Source organism: Cibotium barometz, chromosome 63, assembly GCF_041138505.1.
Source record: "Cibotium barometz isolate CiBa-2024 chromosome 63, ASM4113850v1, whole genome shotgun sequence".
Classification (NCBI taxonomy): Eukaryota; Viridiplantae; Streptophyta; class Polypodiopsida; order Cyatheales; family Cibotiaceae; genus Cibotium; species Cibotium barometz.
Window position 1 is genome coordinate 5234669 of NC_141108.1, and position 12742 is coordinate 5247410.

The 12742-nt window shown below is 45.9% G+C and overlaps 1 protein-coding gene across 3 annotated transcripts in view; it reads left to right on the top strand.

Moving 5' to 3' along the window:
* Positions 1 to 12360, top strand: part of LOC147603592 (homeobox-DDT domain protein RLT2-like) — a 92286-nt gene extending 79926 nt beyond the window's left edge. For all 3 annotated transcript variants that reach the window (XM_086795814.1, XM_086795813.1, XM_086795815.1), the window contains exon 18: positions 10829 to 12360. In XM_086795814.1, the coding sequence (XP_086651940.1) occupies positions 10829 to 11692 (864 nt within the window). In that variant the 3' untranslated portion in view covers positions 11693 to 12360. The remainder of the gene's footprint in view (positions 1 to 10828) is intronic.
* Positions 12361 to 12742: the final 382 nt, after the last annotated feature.

A 12742-nucleotide genomic window follows, 5' to 3' on the forward strand; every position in this document is an offset into this window, starting at 1 on the left:
CGCCGCTGCTCTAGAAGGTGGAAACGGGCTGATGGCCGCCCAAGGGGCGGAGCAGAGGCGGGCGGAGAACACAGCCGGAAATTTATGGCGAGACGGACGGACTGTGCAACGACGGAAGAACATAGGAGCTCACTGGGCGCTGGGAACTTTGCGGCCAGAAAGCTGCGGCCCAGCTCTGATACCACTTGTTGGGGGACTCACACTCACACACAGCAAGGCTTCCTGCAAATTAGGGTTAGATGTAGGGAGAAGAAGCTCACACGAGAGAGAGAGAGAGAGAGAGAGAGAGAGAGAGAGAGAGAGAGAGAGAGAGAGAGAGAGAGAGAGAAGAAAGAAGAAAGAAAGTTATATTAACGTCCACGGGAGGCCGAATCCGACCTATGGGACAGATCAGGTACATCCATTTACATTCCACTCTGGGTATCGATGCCAAAGAGGCATAAAACTGGAAAAAAAAATAACTCAAAATGAACTCTTAAGACTCTTAAGAGTTTAAATAACAATGGGTTCTATTGCATCTAGTTCGAAATTGAGGTTCAAAATAAAAATAGCTATATTTCATCCATGGATGGATTTGCTCTTGAGAGAGAGAGAGAGAGAGAGAGAGAGAGAGAGAGAGAGAGAGAGAGAGAGGGAGAGCTAGACACAAAATGTGTGAATCAACGCGAGCAGGGAGAAGACCACCAGCGCGTAGCGCGAGCAGGGCAGGACCAGCGCGTAGCGCGCGCGAGAGAGAGAGAGAGAGAGAGAGAGAGAGAGAGAGAGAGAGAGAGAGAGAAATGAAATGTTGCTTTAAACTACTTGCACGTCTTGATGCTTTGCGGGATGCTAACTGTCAATCTCATCGCTTCTATGATAAGTTGCATCAAAAACATATGCGTGAGAATATTGTTAGGCTGATGGATCCCCAAGGCAACCTTGTTACTCAACCTTCTGAGGTTATTCAGCATTGCATCAGGTTTTATGAAGATTTGCTTGCCCCTCGAGAGGATGTCTCGCCGGCTGTCCTGGCTGCAAGGGAGTCATTGTTTGCTGAAGTACGATATCAAGTTGACCCTGATGTGGCGGTTCAGCTTGATGCTCCTGTTACTCAAGGGGAAGTGGAAGCTGTTCTCTCCAAACTTCCCATGGGAAAGAGCCCTGGTTGGGATGGTTTGACAAATGAGTTTTTCCGAAAATATGCTGATCAGCTTGCAGAGCCTTTGACACTTATTTGTCAAAGGGTTTGGGATGAGGGATATATGCCTGCCGATTGGAAGTTGGGCATACTTCGTTTGTTGCCCAAAGTCCCTTCGCCTACTTCTTTGGCTCAATGGCGCCCGATCTCACTTATGGGTATTATGTATAAAATCTTTACAAAGATTTTTGCCAATCGCTTGCAGAAGGTGCTTCCTACTGTTGTTCATCCATATCAATATGGATTTGTGCATGGCAGGAATATTTTGCATAATATTCTTAATGTTCAAATTGGAGTGGATTATGCCAAGGCAAAGAAGCAAGAGATTGTGATGGTGCAGTTGGATCTTGAAAAAGCTTTTGATCATGTCAGCTGGTCTTTCCTTTCTCAGCTAATGACAGCCATGGGCTTTGGTCCCAAAATGGCTAATTTGGTGCATTTACTTGGCTCTGGCTCTATCACGCGGATTATGCTCAATGGAGGACTTTCGGATGGTATTTCTCTCACCCGTTCTCTCCGGCAGGGCTGTCCTCTTAGCCCTCTTTTCTTTGCCATTGCCACTCATCCTATCCGGTTAGTGTGGATGTGGACCCCCAAGTGCTTCTTGCCACCATGATTTAGACTTATGCAATCCCCACACCTTATTGGCCTTGGCTAAAACCCAATCTTTCTCTGATACAAGCTTATGATAGACCTGGTTAGCTGAGAGTGATATCAAGTCACCAGATTTACATAGTGCCCAATCAAGCCAAGGCTGATCTGCAGATGGCCGAGGCAATGGAGTAAAAGGCTCAACTGCATGCATGATGTCAACCCATAGTGGATGAAATGTTCGAGGAACCCTAAAGTGCTGCCGAATACGACGAAACGAATATGGCCTGTCACGACTAGGTATCACAGCATCTCGGATTCTAACCAAGCCTAGCCTGACCATGCGGTTGAGTCGTATGCGTGAAGCATCTCTGTCTGGCCAAACAATGACACGCGACTCCACAAATGTTTCAAACTGCAAAGAGTTCAAAATTAGTCTTTCATGACCAGGATCCCACCGAGCCAATAGTAGAACTTCATGCCAAGAAAGGAGAATATGCGATAAAATGTGTGATGAGCGAATACGGACAGGATGAACCGCATTCACAATGTCCCACCATGAAGCCTGCAAACGTGTCCGCCCATGTGACAATCCCTCCAACTCAATCAAGTCACGGGCCATGAATACCCAAGGCTGCTCCTGCAAACACATATCCTGAAAAAGCGCCCACCTACGCGCCACCATATGCAAGCGGACATCCAGTAAAGCAGCCCCACCCATTCTTTTGGGCATCGTAATGTGATTCCAAGCTATCCATATGTTTGACCCATAATATTTCCTTGCCTCTTCCACAGCATAAACCGAATGGGAGCAACCAAACGGAGAAGAGATTTGTGTGTCCAAGGTAGCAAAGGCAAAAAATAGGAAATCATGCTAAGCATAATAACTTGAGCTACCTTAACCCTCACGTGCATAGGCCACCCTTGAGCTTTCCAATACATAAATTTATCCGAGATGCGTGGTTGGCAGTCTAAACTCCCTTACCAAGTTTAGGTTTTCATTTGGAGGATGTTGGTGGGAGGGTTACCTACACGGGATCAGCGGAGCCGTCGTAAAATTACACTGGCCTCTTGCTTCTTCTGCACGACATGCACTGAAACAGTTATGCATCTGTTCATGAGTTGTCCAGTGGCCCGTCAGATTTGGTCTTTTGTCTCTCGCGTTTGGGAGGCAGTAGAGAGGTCTACTGTTTCGGCTCATCAGTGGATATTTGGGATTTGTCCTCAAGTCATTACTTCAGACAGTCACCTTGTGATATTCCATTTCCTTAGATGGACAGGACTTTGGCATATTTGGACTACACGGAATGGGTTCATTTTTGATTCCTTGTCTGGAATACATGGGCACATTCTACGTATCCGCGGTTTGCTGCTTTGGCAGTTTTCTTCTCTTCTCTCAGCTCAGCTACTGGATGCAGATGTTATTTCGTTATGGTCTACGGCGGCTCGGCTGGCTCATCTTTGATGCTTTTATCTGGGATGCTTATTTGGCTAGGAGGCTTTCTTATTAGTGTACATGTTGAAAAAAAGAAATGAAATGAAATGTTATATTAACGTCTTCAAAAGGCCATAATGACCTATGAGACCAAAAGTTACATCATGGTGGATCTGATACAATGTCTGGATAAAAAAACCCAAAAAATGAAAAATAAAGATGATACTACTGGCACCTAGAGAGAGAGAGAGAGAGAGAGAGAGAGAGAGAGAGAGAGAGAGAGAGAGAGAGAGAGAGGCGACACGCGTTCGAAACAGCAAGCGGGAGGGAGGCGACACACGTTCGAAACAGCAGGCGGGAGGGAGGCGACAGAGGTCAGCAGGCGGGAGGGAGGTGACACACGTTCGACAGAGGTCAGCGGGAGAGGGAGGCGATAGAGGTCAGCAGGGTTCCGGTTCTAGGGTTTAGGCAGCAGTGGAAGAATTTTTTTTAAAAAAAAGGTTTGTAGGTTTTCTCAAGGGTGCAGCAATGGTTCAAGCAACTATTTAAGGGTTTACAGGTGCTGAATTAGAGTTTTCAGGAGCTGATTGAGAGAAAGGGTTTTCTTTGCTTTTGTACATGGATTTGGATGACCCGGCTGCTGCTGTTGGTGGCATGGCTGCCAATAGCCTTAACATGGATCTTATTGAGGAGATGATCGAGAAGGATGTGGGTTATGCTTCAGATGCCTCGGAGCAACAAAAACGTCAAAGGCTTGATGTTGATGCAAGTTACACTCTGGTGAATGTTGGAGAGAATGCAGAGGAAAGTTCTCAGGTACCTTCTCCGGAGTTTGCACGTTTGCTGCAGATCACTGGTGAGCTTTTGCCAGAATATGTGAAGGCAAATAGCGTGCAAATGGCTGTAGTAGATAATGATGGTGTGGCTGATGTATGCATGGAGACTCCTTTGTTGCTACAATAGCTAGCAGATTTTCATGATCGTGCTGCTATCTTCTTCTTTACTAGGCGTATTCCGTTGTTGCCTCGTCTTAGAGCATGGTTGGGCCGCTTGGTGTCGCCTGAGGCACTTGAGGAGATTTATGATGGTCCGAGAGGCTTTTATGAAATACTTTTTCGCACTTCGGAAGCCCGTAGGGTAGTCTTGGAGCAGGTGCCACTCTTTTTGGATGGGCAGTTGGTTCATGTGGTTCCGTGGAAGCCTATGGCAGAGTACCAAGATATGTTGCGCCAGGCTTGCCCAGTTTGGGTTGAAGTGAAACAATTCCCACCAATGTTTTGGCGTGTTTTACCAGATCTCATGCAAGGTATCGGTGATGTCTTGGTGGTACCTCGAATGACATCTAGAAACCGAAATCGTCTATGCATGTTATGGGATATTGGGAGACCTAGGCCGACACATTTGCGTGTCAATATGGCTGGGCTGCAACCTTTAATGTATGAATTGAGGTGGGATACATTTGCTGGCCACTGTTTCAAATGTGGTAAGATGGGCCACTTTGTCTCCGAATGTCCTAAGAAAGAACAAGTTGTTGCTACCAAGGATATCGTTGATGGGCAGTTGCTCGTGGAAGATGAGCATGATGCTCCTTTACATGATGCCCAGCACATGGATGTACATGTGGATGTTCAGAATGAGGTTGAGCAGCCGTGGGTGGAAGTACGTGGTAAAAAGACACGATTTATTGCCCCGCGGGGGGATTTCTCAGATGCTGATTGGCGGGGGCCTTTGCGTACTCATCAGGGGCCCTTACATACATATGCTCGTCGCCCTTTGGGTTCAGGTGCCCAGCAAAACAGACCAGGATTAAGAGGCCAGGAGACCAACTTTCTCAGGGTTCAGGGGCTCTTGGGGTGGATAGAGTAGAACGCTATCCTATTAGAAGTCGCCTAACAAAAGAAGCACAACAACAATTGCCTCTTATGTTTGGTTCGAAGGGTGAGGTCATCTCGCCATGGGATGGTCATTACCCTTTGGCACGTGCTAGGGAACTCCAAGGGCATTCTGAGATCACAAATACCATGTCTAAAAATACAATGCTTCAAAAGGTTCGTGATTTGGCAGATTGTCCTGGGCCTAGTACACGGCCTTGTTGATTCCTTTTCTGGGAAGGCTTATGAAAATTGTACAATGGAATGTAAAGGGTATTTCTTCGCGCCAAAAGCAGTTCAGGCTTTGGCGTACAACTTTTTATCATGGTTGGGATGTTTTGTGTGCAGTTGAACATAAGCCGCATAAGTTGGCTGGCAAAGCCTATGTATATAAGGGGTTTCATGTTTTCTACAGCGGACATCCTGCTTCGCAGTCAGGTGTTATGTTTGCTGTTCATTCGCAGTTTCAGCCTTCTCTTGTGATTCAAGATGTTCATGGAAGATTTCTAGTGATACAAATTGTTTGGGATGATACGTCTTTATGGTTATTAGGGGTGTATGCTCCAAATAATGCTCGTGCATGCCGTTTGCTGTGGAATGACTTGTGTGCTCTTTCAATCTCTCATCCTGGCTTTGTGATGGTAGACTTTAATATGTGTGTCTCCGGGGAGCAAGCCACGTCGCCTCATTCTGTAATGGATGGCCCGGAGAGAATGGCGTGGGAAGCTTTTGCAGCAAGGTCACTAAAACAAGACATGTGGTCTTGGTTGCATCCAAATGAAAGGGGTTACACTTATGCCTCACAACAGTTTCGGGGCACTTATGCTAGATTGGATAGGATGTATATTTTACATCAAGATCTCTTTTTGCCAGAGGTTCTTACTATGATGGTTGATCAGCAGGTTTTGTCGGTTCATTGGCCGCTTGTGTTTGAAATGGTCTATCACCCTGTGGATGCATATAAAGGCTTGTTGGGACGCTTGCCTTTGCGCTTGAATTACACTTTTTTGGAGCATGAAGTTTTTGATGTTTATATGCGTTAGTTGATACGACATTTCTCCACAAGAGTGTCCATGGCTGATTATCATGCTTGGCTAGTGTTCCTTACCAACACTCGGAAATTGGCGCGGCATTATGGTGTTGCTAATGCCTCTATACAAAAACAGCATGTGGCTCTTCTTGAGTCGCTTTTAAAGGGCTTGCAGGCGTTCATGTTTACTGACTCTATGGATGCTGAAGTTGTGGATGCCATAGAATGGCTGAAAAAGGAACTATCTAGGGTGCAGGAAGCACAATATGTTCGCTTTAAACTACTTGCACGTCTTGATGCTTTGCGGGATGCTAACTGTCAATCTCATCGCTTCTATGATAGGTTGCATCAAAAACATATGCGTGAGAATATTGTTAGGCTGATGGATGCCCAAGGCAACCTTGTTACTCAACCTTCTGAGGTTATTCAGCATTGCATTAGGTTTTATGAAGATTTGCTTGCCCCTCGAGAGGATGTCTCGCCGGCTGTCCTGGCTGCAAGGGAGTCATTGTTTGCTGAAGTATGATATCAAGTTGACCCTGATGTGGCGGTTCAGCTTGATGCTCCTGTTACTCAAGGGGAAGTGGAAGCTGTTCTCTCCAAACTTCCCATGGGAAAGAGCCCTGGTTGGGATGGTTTGACAAATGAGTTTTTCCGAAAATATGCTGATCAGCTTGCAGAGCCTTTGACACTTATTTGTCAAAGGGTTTGGGATGAGGGATATATGCCTGCCGATTGGAAGTTGGGCATACTTCGTTTGTTGCCCAAAGTCCCTTCGCCTACTTCTTTGGCTCAATGGCGCCCAATCTCACTTATGGGTATTATGTATAAAATCTAACAAAGATTTTTGCCAATCGCTTGCAGAAGGTGCTTCCTACTCTTATTCATCCATATCAATATGGATTTGTGCATGGCAGGAATATTTTGCATAATATTCTTAATGTTCAAATTGGAGTGGATTATGCCGAGGCAAAGAAGCAAGAGATTGTGATGGTGCAGTTGGATCTTGAAAAAGCTTTTGATCATGTCAGCTGGTCTTTCCTTTCTCAGCTAATGACAGCCATGGGCTTTGGTCCCAAAATGGCTAATTTGGTGCATTTACTTGGCTCTGGCTCTATCACGCGGATTATGCTCAATGGAGGACTTTCGGATGGTATTTCTCTCACCCGCTCTCTCCGGCAGGGCTGTCCTCTTAGGCATCTTTTCTTTGCCATTGCCACTCATCCTATGTTATCTCGCCTAGATGCTATGGCATCGCATGGTGAAGTGGTTGGTTTGCATCTCTCGCATGGCAAGCAATTGGTTGCTAAAGCCCTTGCGGATGACACTTTTATGTTTCTCAGGGCCGAAAAAGCCAATATAGATCGAGCAATGGAAGCTTGGAATAATTTTGCATTGGCTTCTGGGCTGAAAATAAATTCAACAAAATCAGCCCTCATTGTATGCACGGAATTTGATCTTGAGGCATTAGGGTGGCAAGGCCGTGTGGTGCATACAGGAGACATTGTTCGTCATCTTGGGTATCCGGTGGGTGTGGATGTGGACCCCCAAGCGCTTCTTGCTTGGATTTTTGCTCGGATCTCGGATAAATTTATGTATTGGAAAGCTCAAGGGTGGCCTATGCACGTGAGGGTTAAGGTAGCTCAGGTTATTATGCTTAGCATGATTTCCTATTTTTTGCCTTTGCTACCTTGGACGCACAAATCTCTTCTCCGTTTGGTTGCTCCCATTCGGTTTATGCTGTGGAAGAGGCAAGGAAATATTATGGGTCAAACATGGATAGCTTGGAATCACATTACGACGCCCAAAAGAATGGGTGGGGCTGCTTTACTGGATGTCCGCTTGCATATGGTGGCGCGTAGGTGGGCGCTTTTTCAGGATATGTGTTTGCAGGAGCAGCCTTGGGTATTCATGGCTCGTCACTTGATTGAGTTGGAGGGATTGTCACATGGACGGACACGTGTGCAGGCTTCATGGTGGGACATTGTGAATGCGGCTCATCCTGTCCGTATTCGCTCATCTCACATTTTATCGCATATTCTCCTTTCTTGGCATGAAGTTCTACTATTGGCTCGGTGGGATCCTGGTCATGAAAGACTACTTTTGAACTCTTTGTAGTTCGAAACATTTGTGGAGTCGCGTGTCATTGTTTGGCCAGACAGAGATGCTTCACGCATACGACTCAACCGCATGATGGTCAGGTTAGGCTTGGTTAGAATCCGAGATGCTGTGATACCTGGTCGTGACAGGCCATATTCGTTTCGTCGTATTCGGCAGCACTTTAGGGTTCCTCGGACATTTCAGCCACTATGGGTTGACATCATGCATGCAGTTGAGCCTTTTACTCCATTGCCTCGGCCATCTGCAGATCAGCCTTGGCTTGATTGGGCACTATGTAAATCTGGTGACTTGATATCACTTTCAGCTAACTAGGTCTATCATAAGCTCGTATCAGAGAAAGATTGGGTTTCAGCCAAGGCCAATAAGGTGTGGGGATTGCACAAGTCTAAATCATGGTGGCAGAAAACTCTTATGCGTGGTTGGCAGTCTAAACTCCCTTACCAAGGTAAGGTTTTCATTTGGAGGATGTTGGTGGGAGGGTTACCTACACGGGATCAGCTCCGCCGTCGTAAAATTGCATTGGCATCTTGCTTCTTCTGCACGACATGCATTGAAACAGTTATGCATCTGTTCATGAGTTGTCCAGTGGCCCGTCAAATTTGGTCTTTTGTCTCTTGCGTTTGGGAGGCAGTAGAGAGGTCTACTGTTTCGGCTCATCAGTGGATATTTGGGATTTGTCCTCAAGTCATTACTTCGGACAGTCACCTTCTGATATTCCATTTCCTTAGATGGACAGGACTTTGGTATATTTGGACTACACGGAATGGGTTCATCTTTGATTCCTTGTCTGGAATACATGGGCACATTCTACGTATCCGCGGTTTGCTGCTTTGGCAGTTTTCTTCATCGTTATGGTCTACGGCGGCTCGGCTGGCTCATCTTTGATGCTTTTATCTGGGATGCTTATTTGGCTAGGAGGCTTTCTTATTAGTGTACAGGTTTGCATGGTCATAATCCTTTAGAGGATCTTTTGTGGGGGGTTTTTTTTGGGGCCATAGGTTCTGTGTGAGCCATGTGGCTGATGTACATTTTTACATATAATATAAAACACCATTTCACAAAAAAAAGAAAAGTGATGACCACATAAGCCACACTTGTGGCTGAACTCTGCCAGGGGTCATGTATTGTAGTTGCAGCACCACCCGGTGGCTGGGCGGAGCACTGCGCACTAGCGCCGCTGCTCCAGGAGGCGGAAACGGGCTGATGGCCGCCCAAGGGGCAGAGCAGAGGCGGGCGGAGAAAACAGCCAGAAATTCATGGTGATGGATGGACTGTGCAACGACGGAAGAACACAGGAGCTCACTAGGCGGCGGGAACTTTGCGTCCAGAGGGCTGCAGCCCAGCTCTGATACCACTTGTTGGGGGACTCACATTCACACACAGCAAGGCTTCCTACAGATTAGGGTTAGATGCAGCGCGAAGAAGCTCACACGAGAGAGAGAGAGAGAGAGAGAGAGAGAGAGAGAGAGAGAGGAGAGGGAGAGGGAGAGGGAGAGCTAGACACAAAATGTGTGGTGATCACAAATGCAAGTCAACCCTTGCATGTGAGTCACATCCATATAATATAGAAGTACAAAAGTTATATGGATAGAGTGTCCTTTCACACTCGATATCCAAGGGGAAAAACCACAAGGGAAAAAGTGCCCTTGGTTAAGCCCTGTTCACACGTAGCAATACTATAAGTGAGCATATGCCTACAGGCATTAGGCTAAGTATAGCACATGGTTATTCGGTGGCTATATAAAAGTGCCCTTGGTTAAGCCCTGTTCACACGTAGCACTACTATAAGTGAGCATATGCCTACAGGCATTAGGCTAAATACAGCACATGATTATTGGGTGGCTGTATAAGTCAGTTTAAGGCTTAGTTAAGGGGATTGATTGTTCTATGAGGACTCATGGCCTAACAGAGAGTACTCCATGCGATGACACCCTCAGGGTGTGTCCTAGTGTTATGGATAACAAGGCTTATTGCATGTGCCAGGGACTGAATTAAGGCATCTAAATGGGAGTTCTAGTGGTTAATAGAGGCACTAAGCTAAATATAGCACCTAGTTATTGGGTGGCTATATAAGTCATTTTACGGCTTAGTTATGGGGATCAATCGTTCTGTCAAGAACTCATGGCCTAGGAGAGTACTCCAAGCGACAACACCCTCGGGGTTCTTCCTAGTGGTATGGGACGTCGTGATCGTGCTTCCTATATTTGAGCCCATGTGGTCCATTGTGGAGAAATTTCTCTTGAAACCTGCCTGACCAACTGCCTTGTGACCCAAATACTATGCCAGAGAGTTGATTATTTTCTCAGGCACCGCCCCACACATCTTGGCCATACTATGATCAATCATAAAATTCCTGTAGTTATTGGGATCCATGTGCTTTATGAAGGTTTTACTACGTAAATTTGGGGAGAGAGAGAGAGAGAGAGAGAGAGAGAGAGAGAGAGTGGTTTTACTACATAAATTTGGAGGTTGGGAAAAGAGTATAACTACTCATCAGGTTTTTGCCATCCCAATTTAAATGAGAAGAGTCTTTGCTACATAAACACATCTTTTTTTGTCTGCTGCATTAAGCTAAGTTCTAAAGTCTGATTTCCTGTATGTAGGTAAATAGTGGACCTGCTATTGTGAAGATTGCGGAAGAAACAGCCAACGAAGAATCAAGTTCTGATGAAGAAAAGAGTGATGATGTCGAGGATGTTGGGATTCAGCCATCTGGCCGAGGTCGTGGAAGAGGTGGTCGCCCTAGAGGTCGTGGCGGGAGAGTCAACTCTTCCAGGAGTCTTGCTGTAAGTGAGACTCCCAAAGTATCAAAGGAGAGGGTCAAGCCTTTGGCAGTAGAAATTATGAATGGTCAACAGGTTGAGAAAGAGATAGGTGGCACACGAGGCCGCCAAGGCCAAGGGCGAGGGCGAGGGCGTGGGCGAGGGCGAGGGCGTGGGCGTGGCCGAGGCCGAGGTCGTGGCCGCCGTGCTAGCACTACAAGGGGTCGTGGGCGTGGTGGTCGTGGCAGGCAGTCTCCTGAATTGAAAAGAGAGCCCAAGTTTGTCAAAATATCCATCTCTACTCCGCAGAAACAGAGAACATCTAGGCAGGTCATTAAACAGGAGCAGCAGAGTGATGATGATAGTGATCAAGGGGCTGAGTGGGAAGGGCAAGGCTATGAGGAGGAGCATTATGAAGGACATCATGAACATTATAGCGATGAAGGGAATGCAATCGATGACTCTGAAGAGCAGGAGGTTGGTAGTGAGCCTGAGCAGGAAGAAGAGCCAATGTTTGCCTATGATGAGGATGATGTTGGAAGACCATACGAAACTGGGGGATACATGAACCTAGGAGTGGGTGAAGACAGTGCTGATGAAGACGATCAACTTGAAGGTGGGTTTATGGCAGGAGAGGAAGATGAAGACGGTGAAAATGATGAAGGGTTTCAATCTGACACTTCTGGAGAAAGTGAGGGAGGGTAAAGTCACAAAGCTCAACACATTCTACAATGCAGCTGATATGCAAGTTCTTTAGTGTCAATTTTGAAGCAAGCACGAAGGATGCATTTGACTTGCGTCTCAGTGTTTCTCCATGGAGGCAAGGATGCTAACAGATTTGGCCTTTAACCTCACTTATCAAATTCAATGCTAAGCTGCCTTGATGGATAATGGGAACATACCTCTCATGGCATCACCATGGGGTTGATTTTTGGGAATGTTCTCGTATCTGCAAAGGAGGATCTCAAGTGGATAGGTTACTCCGATCTGCAGCATGTAAATCAATGTTACAAAGGCTCTTCAGCTTTATGCAGGGAGATCAAAGGAGAGATGATGAGCGACAGAGCTCTCTTTTATGTTCTTATACACAACAGGGCAAAAACCCATCCTGTGACACATTTTGAGAAAACCCATCTCTGATGGTTGTAGATAGATCTAGAATCATGGAAACGTTTAAGGGTTGGAGCCTTTTTCTCTCAAGTGTGAAAGGAGGGGACATGTTGCCACTATCCCAACTCCATGATGTGACTTCGTGTGTATTCCTTTACAGATGAAGATGATTCATCATTTGTATTAGCAACTGTGCAGCCATCAATATAGGGAAAGAAAAGCTAGAAAGCCGGCTCTTTCCTCCTTTGGCATTCTTGTTGTTTCAAGCAGTAAAATTGAATGTTACCAGCTTGATATTTATGCAGTACATCTCTTGCCAATTAATGTGCATCTGTTCCCAGTCAGAGGTGGTAAGAGGGAAAAAACTGCCTACATTCTTTCCGATTCATAATTGCATCTGGAATAAAAGTGAACTGAATGTTGATTGCAACTAGTTGTTGCCACTGGCTTGGTCGGAATCTTGTCATCTGCCTAACTGTGTGTTGTTTGTCATCATGCTTTTTAAGGCTATTTATGGCAATTTCAAAATCATTTTTCTTTTGATGCATCAAAACCTAACCTCAAACAATGGTGATGCGTTAGGGGGATCATCCAATATCTTTATGGTGTATTTGGAGTGTGACAGTAATATTGCAATTTTGCCTC